The sequence below is a fragment of the Euphorbia lathyris genome, chromosome 3 (genome assembly GCF_963576675.1).
Source record: "Euphorbia lathyris chromosome 3, ddEupLath1.1, whole genome shotgun sequence".
In the NCBI taxonomy this organism is placed as follows: domain Eukaryota; kingdom Viridiplantae; phylum Streptophyta; class Magnoliopsida; order Malpighiales; family Euphorbiaceae; genus Euphorbia; species Euphorbia lathyris.
The window spans coordinates 41234576-41257185 of NC_088912.1; the positions used below are offsets into that span (position 1 = coordinate 41234576).

General features: G+C 34.6%; 1 protein-coding gene across 2 annotated transcripts; it reads right to left on the reverse strand.

The window, feature by feature from the left end:
• Positions 1-13129: 13129 nt before the first annotated feature.
• Positions 13130-21215, reverse strand: LOC136222268 (dolichol kinase EVAN). 2 transcript variants are annotated; one of them, XM_066009849.1, is made up of 14 exons: positions 20793-21215; positions 20370-20482; positions 19691-19876; positions 19357-19461; positions 18902-18972; positions 18732-18812; positions 18403-18617; positions 17710-17899; positions 17561-17626; positions 15507-15595; positions 15324-15438; positions 14329-14380; positions 14083-14183; positions 13130-13617 (listed from the first exon to the last, which is right to left on the reverse strand). In XM_066009849.1, exons 1-14 carry the CDS (start codon positions 20984-20986, stop codon positions 13504-13506), a joined length of 1692 nt encoding a protein of 563 aa, XP_065865921.1. In that variant the 5' UTR covers positions 20987-21215; the 3' UTR covers positions 13130-13503. The 2 variants fall into 2 exon arrangements, with proteins under 2 accessions (XP_065865921.1, XP_065865920.1); XM_066009848.1 differs by having other exon boundaries at positions 19691-19879; positions 20793-21214.
• Positions 21216-22610: the final 1395 nt, after the last annotated feature.

Below are 22610 nucleotides of genomic sequence, written 5' to 3' on the forward strand. Positions count from 1 at the left end.
AACTAACCGATTAATTACTTAGCCTAACAATAAATCTATTCAATATGATTGAAAACCCTTTTATTTACATATATGAAATAACAAATTAACATAAGCTCTGATACGAATGTAAGAAAATAGACAAACCTAGGCGTAGCGGAATAATAAAATTTTATCTATTTCCTTTTCCAAGATCTGTTAATTGTTATTTCATATAAAGAGGGATAGAAAGTAATACTTTCGGTGAAGAACTATCTACGGATGCAAATGAAGTGCCCACAACTTCATATCATCAATCCGTGAGCAACGAACGTTTTTGTTCAACACAGAAAAACAAAACTAATCAGTAATCAAGCTTTAAAGTATAACAATCTCAATGATTGCCTCTAACAGAAATCGATACGAGATCAAAGAGGGAGTAAGAAATAAAGTAAATTAGCCGAGACGACGACGGAACGATTCCTCCTCTTATACTTTGTGTTGGCCGAATTTCCTAGGCTAGGGAGTCTATTTATAGACTTCTCAAAACCCTAGTCCTAGTTGTGTTAGGTAATTAATTAATTAGGATCTTATTCCGAATAGGATTCCTAATTAGATAATTAAATAAACACTTTACTATTATCTAAATAATAACTAATTATATCTAGATAATTATTATTAATCAAATTAATAATTAATTAATGTTAGGGATAATTAATTAGAGTTTCAATCACATAAAAACTTCTAATTAATATTATCAGATAATCCTTTAATTTAATTCATAACCATAATCAAATTATAATTATTAATCAAATTAATTTATCCCCTAATTAATATACAAATTTCGGCCCATATATACATGTCTCACTAATTACATTTCCATCCTTCGATTCCAAGTCCCATATGCGACCCATTAGGTTCTTTATTGCCACTAGCCGTATATATCCTTTGAAATTATTCATCACGATTAATTCCAACATATATAAAATGGAATACCGTCGCGAGCTGTTACTAGCAGAACTTATGATATTCCCCCAGAGCAATTAAGAAGTCAGGTTGATAACTGACGTTAACCTTTCTGCATTAGGTACAGTATAATACGATCCTTCATCAACTATATCCTGTCGGTCAATTCTTTATAACCATGGAACGTGTCAAGGTTACATATAACGAAGAGTCCGGTTTTACTTGTACAGGTTGAATTCACTCTGAAAAGATAAGTTAAGTGAAATGTTCATTTCTACTCTTAACTCTATCACCTTGCAAGGATTTCAGTCAATTCACCACAAGCGGCCATTTGGATATATCTCCCACTTATCGGGAGTGACGAATGCTGAATTTGACATTAACTATTCTGCAATTACTTTGTGTGATACCCAACCCTGCTCTCACACACCCTAGGCTCTCACCTGTTGGATCGTGCTCGCACAGAATCAAAGTATCAGACTCCATAATCCAGAATCACTAATTAACAAATGTTTGAGTCTGAGGATTAGTTATACCTACTAATACCAATGAGATGAACAGTTGGCACATTAGATAAATCAATCCATTCTGTTATCTCAAGCCGGGTCCCAATCCTAATGAACTCCTTCACCGGATCCATGTAACTGTCTAGATATCTGAATATCTAAAGCTTGTGAGATCAGCTTTCTATCTCGACAGAAAACACTGTTACATGCAAGTCTCAACAGTAATATGCCAACCCCTATAACATATTACTTGACTTGGGTTAACTTTAAGTCTATTGGTCTATTATAAAGTATAGTCTCACTTCATGCTTATATGAACACTTTATAACTACTTAAATAAACTTAGGGTTACTTTCTTTATGAAAGATTTGTGCCTTTATATATAGTTACATCTTAATGCTATATATCTGATTAAACAAATGATCAAATAAACAATTTATTCATTAATATTAATATCCTAAAACAATTGTCTTTAGGACACTAAACTCCAACAACGCCAAGTTGGAATCTCTTTTTGAGTGAAAACTTAGTGTAACTAGGTAGAAAGTAGGTGAAATGGGTTGAAACTTAGTGAAAACCAAGTGAAAGCGCGTGAAAGTTGGAAAGGTGGCGAGAAAAGCACCAATTTCCCATAGTCCAAGGTTGATTGCTTGTCATAAATGATGCATGCAAAGGACAATGGTGGTTAGAGCCTTTTTGACCGGGCTGGCCGATGCTAAGGCCGATTGCCCCTAAATAATAGTCGATCTCCCCTATTTCCCAAAAAGACTAGGGTTTCATGACCTCAACCTTATTTCTCACAAAAAAAGCATTCCTATTTGGTGATTAGGGCATCAAAGAGCTCGATAAAAAAAGGATGTTAGGGTTTCATTACAAAGAGGAGAGGTTTAAAGCCGACATTGTGAAGGAAACTAAGAATTAGAGGGAGAAAGCACAACACCATACTAAAGAAATGGTTTTTAGCCAGAGAAAGCTTAAAGCTTAAGTTTTTAAGTGAAACTTGATGCGCCCCGAGCTTGCGCTCAAAGGCTCACTAAGGGATAAATGTACCCCGTCGTTATCATGTAATAAATCTGGACAAGTCGAGGTATCGAATCCACATGATTTATACTGCAAGTACCAAACTAATAGGCTTCTAATGTTATCTAGACGATGGGAATGGGTTGGATTGATTGGTTTTATCTAAGTTAATCCTACTCCTAAGTGATCTTAAGCAAGGCAATTAAACCAGGAAGTGAATGTAATGATACGATTATCTGAATTTCAACCTAATTAACAATTAATTGATAATCTAATCTGAGTTGGTTACGCCTAAGGCGATTAAACCTACTTATTCTTCTAGGTTTCCTAGCCCGCTAGTCCTTTGGTACAGGCCGAGCTAGCTCTAAGATTCAAAAATTTGGGTCTTACCAACTCTGAAGTTGTCAATTTTATAGGTTCTTCAATTAGGGATAATCAAATTCGACTCGCAATATGAACCTAGATTATATTTGGGTTAATTTTCTCTTCGCAGACTTCGCATTTTCTCTTTTTTGCAAAGCAAAATCGTCATTTTCTTTGTTAAATTTCACTAACACGACTTAATTTTTGTGAAGGTGGTTGAATACAAAATATCAAATTCAAGTATCCCTTTAGCTTGAATACAAAAGCATCAATCACAAAAGGTGGTGTTCTGAGATGTAAGGGAAATTGTGTTCCGGGATGTAGGGGAAGAAAAGAAAAATCACCATTATCATTCCAAAAGGCTATTGATTCTGTAAAGCCTGGGGTTTAGGGTTTATGGTTTGAATTATTGTTGCAATTTTATTGTAAATTTTAAAAATGTTATGATTTTAGTGTTAGAATTGTTGTTGCAATTTTGTTGTAAATTTTGATAATGTTATGATTTTAATGTTAGAATCATTGTTGCACTATTGTTGTTATGATTTGAATGTTATATACCACTTCACATTTTTTTTGAATTTTGCGAAGCTTGCAAAGATAATACTGCTTAAGAACATGACTTTTACTTCACATACTACGAAAACTGTGAAGTAAAAGTAATTATGGGAAATAGTATTACCTTCGTAGATTGTGAAAATGCGAAGTAAATTTCATGTTCTTAAACAGTATTTACCTTCGCAGGCTTCGCAAATTGCGAAGGAAATTTCATGTTCTTAAAAAGCATTATCTTCGCAGGCTTCGCAAATTGCGAAAAAAGACGGAGAGAAAAAGAAGGAGTAAGAAATTTCTAAGTGTTATATGTTAAAAATAAATTAATTACTAAACTTAATTTTAGTTAAAAAAAATTAAAAATGCAATCACGTAGATGTGTGTGGGAGAAGTCAAAATTGATAAACTAATAATTAAGTAAGGTTGACTTTTTCAACTCTTACAAATCTAGAAAATACAAAAAAAGTGTGGATGGATGCATCTAAGTCTATGGTCAAAAAATCCAAGTATGGGTATAATATGGGTATTGTCTTTTCCAATTAAAGTTTGTCCAAAAAATTACTAGCCTATAAATAAGGCTTTGTAACTTGTAGAAAAGAGTTGAGTGCCAAAATTATCAATAAAAAAGAAGTAAAGTTTTTGTGCCATTTTTCTTGTATCCTCTAAACTAAAAGTTCTTCAAAATAATAAATCAAGTCCTTGCCAAATATCAATTCTAGTCCCTTTATTTCTAACAAAGTGGTATCAGAGCCATATTACGAGAGCAGTCTTCCGCCAAACAGACCCTATAAAAATGTCAGACGGTCTCAAACTTCCTTATCAATACCCTCAGCTCACCAAAACCAATTATTCAAGTTGGTGTATTCGAATGCAGGCGTTACTCGGATGTCAAGATGTCTGGGATATTGTTGAAAAAGGCTACGTAGTCCCAGCCAACGAGGCATCGTTGACACAGGCAGAAAAAGATACTCTGCAGAAAAACCGCAAAAGTGATCAAAAGGCACTTACTCTCATCCATCAAGGTTTGGATGAATTAATGTTCGAGAAAGTAGCTGAAGCTACCACCGCCAAACAAGCGTGGGAAATCCTACGAGTTTCTCTTCAAGGGGAGGAGAAAGTTAAAAAAGTTCGTTTGCAGATGCTGAGAGGAGAATTTGAGACGATGAGGATGAAAGAGACGGAGGCCATTCGTGATTACTCATCCCGAGTAAAATCTGTCGTAAATCAGATGCGGCAGTATGGAGAAAAAATTGAAGAGTTCAGAATTATTGAAAAAATTATGCGATCACTGCTACCAAAATTTGATTACGTAGTGGTGGCTATGGAGGAGTCTAGAGACATCAGTGAAATGTCTGTTGATGAAGTTGTAGGGTCATTACAAGCACGTGAGGAGCGGTTTGAGAAACGAAAAGAAGATTCTGCAGAACAAGTCTTAGCAACGAAGACTGTGTTTAAAAATGGCGAAAGTAGTCATTCCGGCAGAGGACGCGGAAGAGGTCAAGGAGGAAATGGTAGAGGACGAGGACATGGCAGAAGTCAAGGCAGAAATGAAAACGGAAACAACAATAATGATAGAAGCACTCAATTCACCGGAGGCAGAGGAAGAGGCCGAGGACGCAGTCAAGGAAGAGGAAACTGGAGGCCGAATGAAGGACGCGACAAGTCCAACATGCAATGTTACAATTGCTCTAAGTACGGTCACTACGCGGTGGAATGTTGGAGTCCGCCTAAGGAGGTAGAGGAGACTGCCAATAATATTCAAGATGAGGAAGTAACTGGCATAGTGTTACTTATATACGAAGGTGAAGAAAATCGCGAAAATAATATATGGTATCTTGACAATGCGGCAAGTAACCATATGTGTGGTGACAAGTAGATGTTCGTGGAACATTATGAATCCATTCGCGGTAATGTTGTATTTGGAGATTCCTCTAAGGTTCCTATTACAGGCAAAGGAACCATTCTTATTCGGCTCAAAAATGGCGCTCACCAGTTTATTGATAATGTTTATTATGTTCCTAACATGAAGAGCAATATTTTGAGTTTGGGACAGTTACTGGAGAAAAATTATGAAGTTCGCATGGTTGACCGGAAACTACTCCTGTTGAATGAGAAAAAGGAGTTGATTGCACGAGTACCTATGGCGAAAAATAGAATGTTCACAATTAACATTCAGACGGACGTGGCCAAATTATTTGAAAGCTTGTGTGCAAAGTCCTCCCTGGCTTTGGCATCTACGATACGGGCATCTCAATTTTGGAGGACTGAAGCTGTTGGGACAGAAGCAGATGGTAAATGGATTGCCTCACATTGGCCAGCCTCATCAACTGTGTGAAGGATGTCTTGTTGGAAAACAATTCAGAACTAGTTTTCCAAAGGAGTCCATGTCAAGAGCAAAGGCACCACTTGAGCTAGTTCACACAGACGTGTGTGGACCGATCACTCCACAGTCTCTGGGTAAAAATAAATATTTTCTACTTTTCATTGATGATTATAGTAGAAAAACTTGGGTGTATTTTTTGAAGGAAAAATCAGAAGTTTTTGAGACATTTAAAAAATTCAAAGCCCAAGTGGAGAAAGAAAGTGGCCATCTTATTAAAGCACTCAGATCAGACAGAGGCGGTGAATACATATCCATCTCTTTCAAGCAATTTTGTGAAGAGCATGGAATCCGTCATTTGCTTTCAATCCCCAGATCACCTCAGTAAAATGGCGTAGTAGAAAGAAAGAACAGAACGGTGCTAAACATGGTGAGGAGCATGTTAAAAAGCAAAAATTTACCGAAGGACTTATGGGCCGAAGCAGTAGACTATGTTGTCTACCTGTTGAACAGATCGCCAACTGTCAGTGTTTGGGATCAAACTCCACAAGAAGCATGGAATGGAATAAAACCCAGTATTTCTCATTTGCTTGTTTTTGGCAGTGTTGCTCATGTCCATGTACCGGATGAAGAATGCAAGAAGCTAGATGATAAAAGCAAGAAATACTTGTTTGTGGGCTATTCAGAACATTCCAAAGGGTACAAAATGTTCAATCCTCAGACTCAGAAAATCGTCATCAGTAGAGATGTCACCATTGATGAAGAAGCGGTTTGGGACTAGACCGGTGAAAAAGAAAACAACTACAGTTTTTATCCTTTCATGGATGACGACAATGATCAAGAAGAACCAACCACAGTCGCAGCCACAACACCAGCAACCAGTTCGACATCAGCAAGCTCATCCAGTTCGAGTTCGTCCTCGAGTGATGAAAACAGTTCAGATGAACATCCACTCGGAAAGCCTAAAAAATTCATACCTATTAAAGATCTCTATGATGTAACAAGAAATCTCAATGATGAATTAACTCTTTATTGTCATTTTGTTAATGATGAACCAACAGATCCAAAAGAAGCAATGAAAGATGAAAAATGGAGAAAAATCATGGAAGAGGAGATTCATTCGATTGAGAAAAATAAAACATGGGAGCTGACATCACTTCCGGCCGGTCAAAAACCCATTGGAGTTAAATGGGTGTTCAAAGCAAAGAAAGATGCAAATGGTGAAATTGTCCGACATAAAGCAAGACTGGTGGCGAAAGGGTTCAGTCAACGACCCGGAATTGACTACAATGAAGTTTTTGCTCCTGTTGCCAGAATGGAGAGTATCAGATTGGTAATTACTGTAGCTGCTCAACACGGGTGGAGAATCCATCAAATGGACGTGAAATCCGCATTTCTCAACGGATATCTGGAAGAGGAAATTTATATCCAGCAACCACCTGGGTATGTTGTGAAAGGTCACGAAAATAAAGTGCTAAAATTGAAAAAGGCACTTTATGGTCTTAAGCAAGCACCACGAGCCTGGAACAGTCGCATTGACAAATATTTTCAAGAAAATGGTTTTGTCAAATGCCCACATGAATATGCCCTGTATGCAAAAGTGAAAAATGGAGATATGTTACTTGTTTGTTTGTATGTGGATGATCTCATTTTTACAGGGAACAATCCTAAGATGTTTGAAGAGTTTAAGAAGACCATGACTCGTGAGTTCGAGATGACTGCATTGGTCTAATGTCATATTATCTTGGCATTGAAGTGAAGCAGAATGACGACAATTTTTTTATTTCTCAAAGTGGTTTTGCAAAGGAGATCTTAAAGAAGTTCAAGATGAAAAATTGTAATTCTGTCAGCACGCCAGTCGAATGTGGAATCAAGTTGACAAAAGATGAAGGTGGAGACAGAGTCAACCCGACATTATTCCGAAGCTTGATCGAAAGTCTCAGATATTTGATGTGTACGAGACCAGATATTCTTTATGCAGTCGGCTTAATAAGTCGATACATGGAAGCCCCAATGGTGTCACATTGGAACGCAGCCAAAAGAATTCTCCGTTATGTGAAAGGTACAACTAATTTGGGTTTACTTTATTCAAAATCTGATGATTTCAAATTAGTTGGGTACAGTGATAGTGGTTGGGCCGGTGACAAGGATGACCGAAAAAGTACAACTGGTTTTGTATTTTTTCTAGGTGATACTGCATTTACTTGGAATTCGAAGAAGCATGCAATTGTGACACTGTCAACCCGTGAAGCTGAATATGTTGCTGCAACCTCATGTGTCTGTCATGCAATTTGGCTCCGGAAATTGCTAAAAGAATTTCAGATGAGTCAAAATGATCCAACAGAGATTTTTATCGATAACAAGTCTGCACTGGCATTAGCGAAAAATCCAGTGTTTTATGATCGTAGTAAACACATTGACACGAGGTACCATTTTATTCGGGAGTGCATTGAACAAAACGAGGTGATACTGAAGTACGTGAAGACGCAAGACCAGATTGCAGATATCTTTACGAAACCGTTAAAGTACGACATGTTCAGTCATTTGAGAAATCAACTAGGAGACACGAAAAATTAAGTTTAAGGAGGCATGTTAAAAATAAATTAATTACTAAACTTAATTTTAGTTAAAAAAAAATTAAAAATGCAATCACGTAGATGTGTGTGGGAGAAGTCAAAATTGACAAACTAATAATTAAGTAAGGTTGATTTTTTCAACTCTTACAAATCTAGAAAATACAAAAAAACGTGTGGATGGATGCATCTAAGTCTATGGTCAAAAAATCCAAGTATGGGTATTGTATAAGTATTATCTTTTCTAATTAAAGTTTGTCCAAAAAATTACTAGCCTATAAATAAGGCTTTGTAACTTGTAGAAAAGAGTTAAGTGCCAAAATTATCAATAAAAAAGAAGTAAAGTTTTTGTGCCATTTTTCTTGTATCCTCTAAACTAAAAGTTCTTCAAAATAATAAATCAAGTCCTTACCAAATATCAATTCTAATCCCTTTATTTCTAACATTATATATATGAAGGGTATTTTGGAAAAGTCACAAGAAAATAGTCTAGATATATAATGAATTGGATAATTAGTCTAAATATGTAAACATGCCTCTCATTTGACTCAGTTTTATAAATTTTCCTTATATTTATCACTAGCTCACTACAATATGATGATATAAAAAAAATCGATTCCACTATCAATATCAAAAGAGCATAACTCAGTTGGTACAGTTCTATTAAAAAAAAATGGAAGGTTTAGGTTCCAACTTATCTTTTTTTTTTTAAAAAAAAAAAAAAAATAATAATAAAAACAAAAATAGATCTAGTAATTATTAAAAGAAAAATGACAAGTAGCTTGTAGAAGACAAGGCATTGAATAGGAAGAAGCAAAATGGACTAGTCTTACAATCAAAGCTGGAAGCTGGAACATACCCTGAGCCGACCCTCAAATTAGAATTTGTAACACTTCACCAAACGAAAGATTACTGTTTGTTAAGTACGGAGAAAACACTCAAAATATCTGCAGATATTTGGTTTCCCTTCAATCCTCATCTTCTGCTACAGTTTTTTCAGTTATTCTCTACATATCACATCACTAGGGGATGCAATCGAGCCGAACCGAGTCGAACCCTAGGTAGGTTCGGTATTGGCTCGTTAATATCTCGAACTAAGCCCTCTCGAATTGAGTTTTGACGAGCTTTGACCGAGCCGAGCTTTGACCGAATCTGGTCAAGCTTTGACCAAGCCGAGCTTTTATCGAGCTTTAACCAAATTCATCATATGACATAGAATAAGTAGCATAAAAAATAGAAAAACTGTATAATATACTCCATATGAGTTTAAAATATTTATAAAAAAAAACAATCATGTTATTTTCAAGATTCCAAAATAATACATGGTACTTGTGATCGGAAAACACAAGCTTCGAGAAAAACTTCAAACAATGACATATATATTAAACTTTGTAATGTATTTTATTCCTTATCAAAACCTAATTGTCTCGCTAAAGACTCAAATGTTTGAGTTTTTTTTGTGTCATTTTTTTTGTATGGGTTAAATCTTATTTGAGTTGTGAATTGTGATAAAAACTAATAATAACCAATGAAATATATATTAAATATATATAGTAATTAAAAATACTCGAGCCTGCTCGCGAGCTTTCGAGCCGAACCTGAGAAAGCTCGGACTCAGCTCGTTAGTGCTCGAGCCGATTCCGAACTCGAGCCGAACCCTATCGAGCCGAGCTTTGATCGAGCCGAGCTCGAATAGTTTGCGAACTACCAAGGCTCGTTTGCACCCCTACACATCACACGTAAAATTTCACCTAAAAGTAGCAGATACTCCCTCGATCCGTCCCAATTTCATACATCACTTTAAAGATATTAACACCAATTATTATATCTACTTTACAACTCCACACTTCCAACAATAACTGCTTCATATATTTATATAATCAAATAATTAATATATATGTACCTCCTTATTATATGAATCTTCTTATCAGGAAACTCTAAATATTAAGCAGATAAATATCCTTTAGAAATGGGTCTTCAGCTCAAGTCCGGATATGATCCGGATAGGCGGTTCTCAAAAGAACCAAAGTCATTTGGTTCCACAAACAAGTCAAGAACTTTACACAAGAGTAAAGAGCTGAATCTAGAGGACAATGAAGCTCACTTAACATAAAAACTGTGTGTGAATGCAACAACCAAGAAACTTTACAGGTAAAGAATTCTCATTGGATTGTTAATGTTGTCACAACGTATGGGAAAATTTTAGGGTACTATAAGAGTCCTTACCAATGAATTTAAGACACATGTATATAAAAAATTTCTTTCCACCAATCATGTCAATGTAGTGGTATTTAAAATGATTTTCATTGGACGGAAGTATTACTCTCAGAGTGCTGTAAAATTGCTCATCGCGAATTCAGAATTATAGACACAATTGACAGGGCCACGGTGAGAGAATAACAGTATCTCGACCTATATTTTATAAGCTAATTGTATTTATAATCAATTAATTTCTCTTCAAAATCATGTTAGTTAGTGAAGATGACTTGGTTGATGTCATGATAATGGGATTGTGTCCTTCGTATAAACCATTTGTTAGAGCAATTGAGGCTCATTTATGGATTGCTCCATATAGTGAAGAAGGGAAGTTAGAGCGTGATAATACTCCAAATTTCTCGAAATTGTTCATCCCTGAAACTACACAAAGATGGCTCAAATGGTCAAACCCGCTTCTAATATTGTGGAAAGTTCAGCCCACACACAACCTTGAGTCCTTGATTTTGATTCAACCGCGTGGGAGCTGTAGGCAGCGCGTGTGACCCACACATTGCCCTCCCACCGCCCATTGCCCTCAAACGTTTTTCGAATTAGGGTTTATGGAGTCTCTAGTCACATTGGTGAAGTTTGTTTGTTCACCAGACGAACATAAACTAGAGTTTGAGGTGCACACAATCTCGGTTGAGAGTCGAATTCACACTATTCTAAATTATAAACTCTAAATCGCAAAAACACAATATTCTATGCGATTCCAGTGCCATTTTTCGAGAAAAAAAATCCGAAGAAAATATGTATACATGCCCAATAAATGCAGATCTAGTGCATATATATATTAATCTTAGCATGCAAAAACTATGTTTTCTTCGTATCTATGGATCAAAACTGACAAAACACAAAGTCTGTCATATACCAATAAAGGTTTATATGACATATAAACGAATGCAAATACAGGTTATCAGCACGAACTAAGAGTAGTTGTTGAGACTTAGAGGGAGAGGGAGAAGGAGAAGGAGAATGAGGCTACTTAGCTCTCTCTTATTTTGCGAATTAGGATTCTCTATTAGGATTAGATTATGCGGTGTGGCTGTCTATTTAGAACCACCAATTGGTCCTTAACCCTAGTTACACATTTTACTTATATCCGATTCATTTTCACTACGGACGGGTTAATGGATGTGCCTATTGTGTAATAAAAAAGTTGAAATAGGGCCATCACCAATAATTAGACATATGCAGACATAGTATAATTTTTTTTGAAACAAGAAATCAAGTATACTAAATCTGAACAAAAAGTGGAGAAAAGAGAAGTGATGAAACAAAAAGTGGTGGATAAAGCAACGACATTGGCCAGGAAGATGAAGTGAAGTAAGTATCTGAACAGCCTGTGATGAGATACTTTTGAGACCTACCAATATTCATAGAACTCTTTATCACCTAACATGCCTTTGCCTTACCAATTATACCATATAGAGCCCTCCGCCTCGTGTTGTTGATAGTGAATGCTAGTTATTGGATTAAAAAAAAAACAAATTCAATCCACAAATATTCCATAGAGATGGATTGGACTAAATTGGTTTTGGTTTGATTATTAACGACGAATTCATTAATTAATTTTACTCAAATTTATTATTTTAATTAAATTATACAATTCAATCAATTTTATTCAAATCCAAACTAAATCTAATTTTTTTTATTATACCAAATAAGAAAAAGTGAAAAACGAAAAAATTAAAAAAACGGTAAAAAATTAAAAAAATAGAAAAATAGAAAAAAGAGGGGACATGAAAAAAGGAACAAAACAAGAAAACACCAAAACCGTAAAAAAAGAAAAAAGTAGACTTTCTGGGAATTTACTTATATGGCGGGTCTTGTTGGTATAGTTCGGTTATTTTTTTTTTTCTTCACATGATTGATTCACGATTCTTACTAATAGAGCTTGATCAAGTCGAGTACAGTACACCATGATATTTGTATAGTTTGCTAACTTTCTGATGAAGTTAATCAATTTATAAAATCACAAGTAATTCTTAAACAAATATCTCAAAAATAATCTAATTATTAAATTAATTTAGATTTCTTAATTAATCATCAAACATTTCAAATCAAGCATAAGATAGCTGACAACAAAAATTAGTGAAAACAAAAACAAATCAATAATGTTATTGATATTATAACGATTCACAACCATATTCTTAGTATTAGTTTCTTTTCTCGGCTTTTTCACTTTTTTTTTTACGTTTTATGTTTTTTTTTCTATTTTAAATGTTTTTCACATTTTTTTCATTTTTTCACGTTTTTACTATTTTACTAGCTTTTATATTTTTTTATGAATTGCTTATTGAGTCATTTCTCCGCCTATCAAAATCTCTCATTTTTTTTTCTAAGGGTTTGATTTGGATATTGGTTAATAACCGGTTAATAACTAGTTAAATTAACCAATCCAAATGAAATAATTTATTGGTTAACTAGCTAGTTTCACTGGATTGGTTAGTTTTTTTTATACTCCTAATTTACACCTCACATAGCCTCACCTGCTCCACCAGGCGAAGGGTGATAATAAAACAAGATTGTTACAAAACTTTCAAATTAAATCGAGTGGACTCTTAAGTATTTTCGCTTGTGTGTGTGTGTGTTTGTGTTTGTATATAGGACACGTATAACAAGAAAATATCATTCATTCTCAACTGAAAATTACTTAAAAGTGATTACAATATTTACAAGGGAAACAACATACAGGCCACTTGTCAACCAGGACTTTCTATAGTAAGACTTAACAAAGGAAAAGAAAGAATTCCCTAAATATATATAGTACACGTAGACTCTAACCTCATTTAACAGATAGTGTAAAACGTTAGAACTACAGTATGAGATATTGTCTAATCCTAAAGCCTGATCCGAAAAAATAAAACTACCTAAACCTATTACAGATAACATACAAAATTTCTTTCCATTCTCTAATTTAGTTTGTACAATCAAGCGTTGCAATTTTTTTATAAGCTGTACAGTACCTTATTGTTAGTTGAAGTTGCACTTACAAACACAGAAGGCTGTAGAAAACCAGTGGTATAAAAGCATTATCAAGCTGTGCTGTATAGGCCTCCAACAAACCACTCAGAATGACTGCTAGAAGAAGAGAGACCCAATGCTGCACAATTTCATCTTGCAAACATCAAAATGAGTACTAACATACTACAGATAGTGAAACAGATATTAATCAACCAAATGTTAACATCTTTCACAAACTTTTTTGAAGCTTGTGTATGCATGCGCATGTGCATATGCAGTAACTTGCATTAAGAAGAATCAGGTAATTTGAGGGAGAGAGAATAGAGGTGTAACTTAGCAGTTCAAAAGGGAAGGACATGATGAATGCACTTAAAATGCCATAAACATTGCATGTAGAGTGCAAATTCAATTCACCCAGAAGATATTGGCTATTAACGGGGCAAATTTAAATATATTATGCTTAGGCACGAATTCTATTCAACAGATTCATATCCCATGACTAATAGACTTAACTTCAACTGTCCAAAGGTGTTACAGGATCAATTGGAAAATTGTACCAGTCAAAGCGTTATGTTGTGTGTGTGTGTGTGAGAGAGAGAGAGACCTGTGTAAGAATATATCCAGTTGATGCAAGAACCGGAAGCAAAACTGAGCAAGCAGCCAGGACAGATGTTATACCAGCAGCAGTGCCTTCAACGGTTTTCTCTAGCAAAGTAGATAATTCTCACATTTTAGTAAGGTAAGAATAACAGCAATAAGCAATACTTGACAAAGAGCAATTTCTTCTTCTATTTTTTATCTTTTGTAAATTAAAATTATTTTAGGAAAAGAAAAAAGAAAGAAAACCCACTTCCAGTTTTGCTCCACCTGAGGACACCATACTTGTGTCCAACCATTGATGCCTGTGTAAAAGAGATACAATGTTGTAAAAAAACACCTATAGTTCAGTTAAAGTAACCAAATAATTTTCTTATTCCTACATATCACCAGATGCATGGTGCCTTACAATTTTATTTTTTATTTCTTAAGCCTTAGAGATTGTGTTCAACAGACCATATGATTTTAATGAAAAATACTATGAACCAAAATTTCCCACAGCTAAAACCTAAAATGACAAATTTCTTCATCAGAACAACAACACTAACTTCTACTGGAGTACAAAAACTCGAGAATCACGTCCAGTAGCCCGTCTATACCTCCAAGTTCTGCTTCACTTTCACCTTGCTATCAGACATCAATCACACTAGAGACCCAGTGAAATTGCAAAATCAAACATATGAATTGCACTCTTATTGATTAGAAGATTACAAACAACAGCTGTCTGGCAGGGTTCACAGAGAACATTAAACCAAGCTCAGCAGAGAGAAAATTCTCCAAAGCACTAAGATTCCAAATATAATATCATGAAAGTGACAAAAATATACACATCCAAAGGTTCTAGATCGTGCAAACATGGGGATCAAGCACCAAAACATGAAGTTCATCTAACTCTTTAAGGTTTCTTTATTTTCCCTAGTCCAATAAAAGTCAATGTTATAAAAATCTAAATCATTATGGAAGATCTAGCTAGAGGACCCATTGCACACTTCAATTTAGTTTTTTTCTTTTCTTTTTTTTTTTTTTCCTTTTTTCAGAAAGAACTACATTGAACAGAAATGCCAAAATCACTTCCATATTATGATGCATCTTGGATTTTTCTGAAAATGAGTTGGTAGCGATTTCTAAGACCTTGTATCCTTGGTCTGAAAATTGCCATAAACCATAACAAGATCTGAACATTAAAAAAAGATCATTTGATACTAGAACATCAGTGTTAACATTCACAGCAACAAGCACACAACTCACCATTGTATCCCCAATTCCAAGGCTCAAAATTCCAGCAAAAGGAGCAAGAGGTCGATCATTGTACCCGGAAGACATCCAAATAGGAAGTGCACATCCAAGTAAGAGTGAAAAATGACTGAAAAAATGGAAGCAAATCAGCTCCTTCTGAAACACACAAGCAAAATGACAAATAATAAGTCATACCTGACAATGAGGAGATCGGAATCACGATGGTCTGTGAATGCATTCATAAACTGATGTATGAGTATTCCCACAGGCCAAATTTTCCATACCTAGCGACAAATTACAGATTTATGAAAGGAGCGGAAAAAAAAGATAAAGATAAATATAAGCCAAAAAAATCCATAATGCAGGATTCATGAAGAAAGCCAGATTTGATGTTCAAAATAAGAAAAGATCAACTAAGAAACAAAATAAGGGCGGAAATTTCTGACACGTAGCACGATTTACAGGAACAACCTGATTGTCACGACCCATTTTACAGGATTATTGTTTTTGGTGCCTTTATAGCATATATGATCACCTCTACTTATAAGACAAAGTATAATATAACTGACCTAATGATGCAAAATATAAAATCTGTTCATAATTTAACAAAAAACAGAAGTTAAAAAAAAAAAAAAAAATGCAATATCCAAATTCTACTAATCTGCAATTTTATCCAATCACTCAAGCTGGTTGAAATTAAGCAGATTTTTCTTTATATTTTGACAATAAATTGCTATTTCTTTCTTAAATTTGTTTATTTTTGAAAGTTTATGATGACTGAGATTTTAATTATGGTATAAACTGAACTATAAAAAAAAAAAAAAAGGGCGGCCCGGTCGCATTACGCGTCCCCGCTGAGCGAGGGTCCGGGAGGGGTCCCACCACAAGGGTGTATTGGGGGCAAGCCTTCCCTTGCCAATTTAATTGGCAAGAGGCCGCCCCTAAGACTCGAACCCGTGACCTCTGGTCACACGGCAACAACGTTTTACCGTTGCGCCAAGGCTCGCCCTCTTATAAACTGAACTATATGCACTTAAAATTGAATTAGTTAGCATTTGGATAAATTACAACTTTTACCAGAATTAGGATAACTTGCAATGACAAGGATAAAAGATGACAAGATGAATACGTTCAAGTATTTTATGTTATTTAGCCTACTTTAACCTCAAATGAATAAAAAAAAAACAATTGTTGATTACCTTTTACCCTTTCTCTTAATTTTTTTTTTTTTTGCTCTCTTTTAAATTAGTTTTTGCAAATCCACCAATGAGCACCATTAGTTCGCTATTGATATTACAATCATTTTTTCTCTATAAAGTAAAATATATCAAAGTTGAAATACAAGATTAATAATATTTCACTTCCTCCCTTGTCCATTAGCTTTAACCAACAAATTTCACAATCAGATGAACCAAGTTTTTATTTAAGTGACACAATACCCTATTTCTTATTGAGTGCAATTAAGTAATTCCATACAATTATACTATTTCAATACACAAGTATTAACAACATAACTAGTATTCCTACCTATTTCTGCACAATTGAACAAATTATTTCCATGGTATTTTAGAGGGACAGTTAACAGTTTAGCTAGAGAAAAGTAGACTAGCATCACCAAATGGAAGGATCAATTACAAATTCTGAAGTTAAAAATATCCATTAAAGAAGATGCAAACTAAAGAAATGTTCATACTTTATTAAAGGGCGGCCCGGTGCACTACGCGTCCCTGCTGAGCGAGGGTCCGGGGAGGGGTCCCACCACAAGGGTGTACCGGGAGCAAGCCTTCCCCTACCAATTTATTTGGCAAGAGGCCGCTCCTAAGACTCGAACCCGTGACCTCTTGATCACACGACAACAACGTTTACCGTTGCGCCAAGGCTCGCCCTCAAATGTTCATACTTTATTGTTTATTAAAAAATTTAAGGTGAAAATTGTGTAATTTCATTACTATAAAACCCTTATTGTATTTTATAGCAAAATTATTTTACATAAGACGCCTAAAGTGACTTCCCATCTGCCACCGATACCAACAAACCGGAAACACTACCAGAAAACAATCCATATATTTGAGAAATAACTCATGTAACTGGTTCAAACCACAGCCTTGATAGATAAAATGACAATATTTTATTCTCATAAACCTAAATGTTTACAATGTATATTTTCTCATTCAGAGTTGCAATCCAATCTGCAAAATTGAAATTTAAGCTGTTTATATATATATATATGGCATGGTTGATTGACTTACTCGTATGATTTCTAATGTTAAGAAAACTGCCAAGGCTGCACCAAATGCTAGATCAAGAAATTTTGGCTGAAAGCAAAATACAAAGTCAGCAGACACATGGAGAAAAAGAAAATGTAATCTGGTTCCTTCCTCCGGCTATCCCAGCCTACCTGGAATATAACAGCAGGCAGAAACATCAATACAGCCATCAGATGGTAATACTTCCGAAGAAGAATCCTCTCAATCTTACTGCTCTTTGATATATTGTAGAACCGCTGAACAGCCACATAGATGACGCAAACCCAGTATACACATAGTGAAACTCTTCTAGCTGGTTCCGAAAACACAAATTCAACCACCCTGTTATTTGACATTCTAATAAGAAGGCAATGCACAAAAAAGATTGACCTCAACATAGACTGCAGCTCTATCAATTCTATCTTAAGAAAATACAATGTAAGTGCCATGCAGAATACATTGCAAACAACTAGAACAACTATAAATATGATCTAGCCTAGAATATATTGCATTTTGGGAAAGGAAGATGCTGGACAAAGCCGTATGTAAAAGCTGTGCAGAATACATTGCAAACAACTAGATCATCTAGGTTGCTACAGTAACACAAAGGTTTTCAATGTCATGCAGAATCAACCGTACCTCTCAAGGGAAAGGAAGATGCTGGACAAAGCCGTATGTAAAGAAAACATGTTGGAACACTAAGAAACATATATACCTTCTCAAATTACCTATTAGTCATTCCTAAGCTAATCTAATCACTTAGATAGACATGATAAAAATCGATCAGAACAAAAATCATGAGGATAAATGATCAAAATCGAAGTAAAAATTGAAGGAAACAATACCATAGTACTGGATGCACTTGAAAATCCAGAACAAACTGCATCCATGAAGGTACTAGTACAAGCATGATAAGACCAAAGGATGTAGAAAACAAAAAAGCTCTCCGTCTTTCATTATATGTCCCCAATCCAGAGGATGTTGCTCTACAAACATGATTCCAAAGATGGAGAATAAATTTGAAGAAGAAAGGGAAGAGAAGAAGACCAAGAACAAGACCCTGCATGGAGTAGAATAACCTTTACAATTCAAACTACACCAATTCCCTCTTCATATTTAGTTTCTTAAATCATGATCTTATGTTGTTAATTCACAGTTTACGAAAAGGTCGTACCTGAATAATAATACTGATCTCACTTCTTTTAATTCGATATTTCACTGGAACTTTCTCTGATGGGATCAAGTATCCAAGAAACTGTTCAAACAATATCCATCACCAAAATAGAATAAAAAACCCTGGTTCAATCCAGGAATGAATGGTAAATATCTTGTGAAAGCACTAGCCTTTGCGAAGGTACAGGCCAACATATCACCAAAGTAGAGAACAAGACCCGTAGTCACCAAAAGTGCTTCACCTAGAAAGACATTAGATAAAAAATAACTACTAAGAGAACAAATGGAAACACCTTAATCAAACAGACAAAACCATACAAAAATATTACATCCACAAACAGAGAATGGAGTGGTGACAGCAAAGATCTTAACTATAATGGTTTATCAACTTTAACATCAACATAGAAATTCGAGTGAACAAGAAATAATTCTGAGATGGGTGCAACAGAAATTGTACAAACATGCATCTCAAGCTATCAATATATACATTGTTTGAGAGACCCAACTACTGATATGGATGCAATTGAATGCACTTCCAGAGACAATAAGACCAAAATGACAGATATCATGCTACTGTTACCATATATTTTGTCAATAAACCAGAGATTATGGACTGTAAGACATACCAATTGAGGCACATGATGGAAATGTATTAAGTAGATGCTGCACTAATCTAACTGCAGCAAAGCCATGAGAGAGCACCCATACTAATTTCAGCGTTGCTGGCAAACCTGTTAAAAGTTTATATACAAGAGAAAATCAGTAATAGAATTATCAGTCATACACATTTTTCTACGAAAGCAAAAAAATAAAGAGTGGTAAACACATCTGGCATGATCCAGAAGAAAGAGTTGATTCAGCTTCAGAAAAAAAAAATAACAGTTTGCTTGCTCTCTTCATAACTTGGTCAACATAAGGCATATCTCATCAAAGACACCAATTGCAGAATTTTTCACTTACCAATACTAGAGAAAAAGAACAGTACTGAACATAGAACAGTGCAACTCAAGCAAAACATAGCACCCCAATGCCTTTGAGGTGAGATCTCTGAACTGTACAAAGATGTACATGTGAGCAAGCAGAGGACGACCAGCACACTGAAGCAGCTAGCATACGTGGCCCAGAATTGCATTGCCAGATAGTTGACTTCTACACAGTAATAAGCATATCAACTTTAAGCTGTATCATAACTTACCAGATTGTCAAATTTATAAGCTGACATCTATAGAGGAAGATAACTTATGATCACAAAATAAACTTTCCCTCCTAATCAACTTTAAGGAATAGCAGAGGCTAAAATTATAAATCATAAGTCTGATCACTGATGGACTCCCAAAATGCAAAATACTTCAACTCAATATCATGCATTTCCAAATACTTAAAAATTGGGGAAATTCGTTCATTGAGCTAAATATTTTAAGACTATAATTGAGACGAGCAAGCAATAAAGCAAGTGAACAAACTACCATTTTCCTTGAGAACAGCCTATAGAAAATTAATTATCAACCATAAATCAAATTATTACTAATCAATAGGAAGTGAAATAACTTAAGCGAATGCAAGTGATTCATAATATTTGGACAAGATAGAAAATCTAAATGATGCAAAAAGAGACCAAATCTGAGTGTTATAGTGATACCTTCATACTGAATTTCATACGGAGGGATAGCTCTTGACAGTTGTATCAACTTTGAAAGCATAAGAGTAGGTAATGTTACTGCACCTAGTAAAATCCCCGAGGAAGCACCAGGCCTGAAAATTAAAATAATTAAAAAGAAAAGGTAAGAACATATGCTTCCTATTACGCAGCACTGTAAACTAGACCAAGTAATGACACTCACATCTCAGTCTGATATTAAGGAATACCTCGGTCACTTTTGAATTCTAAATTTCTAGTTAATTGCATGAAATGATTACCAATGGAATCGAAACATGAATAAAAAGATAGGTGTAACTATCTAGTTCAATTGCTGCTGTAAATGAACCTCAATTTCTACCCTCCAGCTCTACTATAAAACCAAAATCCAAAAAAAAAAAAAAAAGAAATGATGACCGAGCATACCTTGTTTTAAACTGATTAAGGGAAGAAGAGAAAGTTTCGACGCGTATCTCGATGCCTAGAGCGACGATACCGAGGAGAAAGAGAGCGATGCCGTGGTGAAACAAAGTACTGGGGATAGAGAAGAGCACAGAACCTATGAAAAGCATAACCACGGCTCTCTCGCCATTACATAAAGGCGAGAAGCGAGCAAACATGACGCGGCTGAAAGATCTATCTATCCGCTTACTGATAGTCGGAATCGAAATGAGAAAACACAAGGAAGCAATTTCAAAAGGAAGATGAAGGTTGAAAGGAAATTCGTAGAATTATGAGATAGAAAATGGTGGATTTTGTTTTCGCGGGAAGAATTTTCTTCTGAGAATCGGAAATAAACTTCGGGCACCCAAAACCAAGCGGGTATTGGACTGCGGGCTGCTGTCCCGTTAGGCGGCTGTTGCCGTTTGTTAACTTCGGTGGTTGACCCGACAACTACGTGTTTAAACCAATCAGATGCTGCCACTTTAGCTGGATTTTTTTTTTTTTTTGATAAGACTTTAGCTGGATTTTGATTGTTTTAATACGGGATAATGTACCAAAAATATGTCTAACGTGTTGTTTTTTTCCCCCGAAAAGAATCTATATAAAATAACACTAATATAATTTTTTTTGGAAAAAAACATTAATATAAGTTTAATATTTAAAAAAATATCAATTTAGATTTTGATAACAAAACGTGATACGTTATTCACATTACTTCATTAAGATATTTAATTGTACATGATGAGAGAAATCAGAACTTAACAGATCAATATGAATTACATGTCATATTTCATTATGGAGCCTAAATTGGTAATTTTTTTAAACGTTAAACTTACATTAGTACTATTTTAAACGTTAGGCATATTTTTGATACTTTATCCCTTTAATATATGATTGTCACCAAAAGAGGAGAAATTTTATTTTACGCTTCGCATACCACCTTGTAAAGCTGATGTGGTATATCTAATCTATAAGAAAATAACATCCGTACAAAAAAAAAGGCTCATTAAAACAATTATAAGGCAAAAAGAAAAAGGATTAATCATTCTTCTTCATGTCTCTTATGCGGTTCTTCTTCCATTTCTTTTCATCCGACTTGTCCTTCAACTCATGTCTCTATCACTTTTTAAACATGACCATATACCTATATTATTGGCTGAAAATAATAATTTAAATGATTTTTCTTATAATAATGCTTTAATTATTTCATTAAGTAAAGAAGTATAAGTCTATCTTGTAAAATTGATGTGGTATGTCTAACCTATAAGAAAATAACACATGTACAAAAAATTAACAGCATATTAAAACAATTATAATTATAAGGCAAAAAGATAAAAAGAATTAATCATTCTTCTTCTTCACGTCTTTTTTGCGACTCTTCTTCCATTTTTTTCATCTGATCTGTCCTTCAACTCATCTCTCTATCACTTTTAAAACACAACCATATGCATATATTGGCTGAAAGTAATAATTTAAATAATTTTTCTTATAATAATGCTTTAGTTATTTCATTAGGTAAATAAGTATAAGTATATTTTACCATATGCATATATTGGCTGAAAATAATAATTTAAATAATTTTTTTTATAATAATGCTTTAGTTTATTTCATTAAGTAAATAAGTATAAGTACATCATGAAAATGGTAAGAAATAAAACCTTAAACAAGTATAGGCTAAATCCAATTACAAGATCCATAAAAAAAAATAAAAAGACTACAACGAGTAGATAACCATAAAATTTACAATTAAAACAAAAAGACGACAAATCGCATACTTCTCATAAATCCAACTCTGCATGA

Excerpts from the sequence above, each read along its gene's own strand:
- LOC136222268 (XM_066009848.1), bottom strand. The coding sequence starts at position 20,986 with ATGTTTGCTCGCTTCTCGCCTTTATGTAATGGCGAGAGAGCCGTGGTT. Across the intron at positions 18,973-19,356 it reads TCCATCATGTGCCTCAATTG|GTGAAGCACTTTTGGTGACT; the intron begins GTATGTCTTACA and ends ATGTCTTTCTAG. Across the intron at positions 15,439-15,506 it reads TCCGATCTCCTCATTGTCAG|TCATTTTTCACTCTTACTTG; the intron begins GTATGACTTATT and ends CCATTTTTTCAG.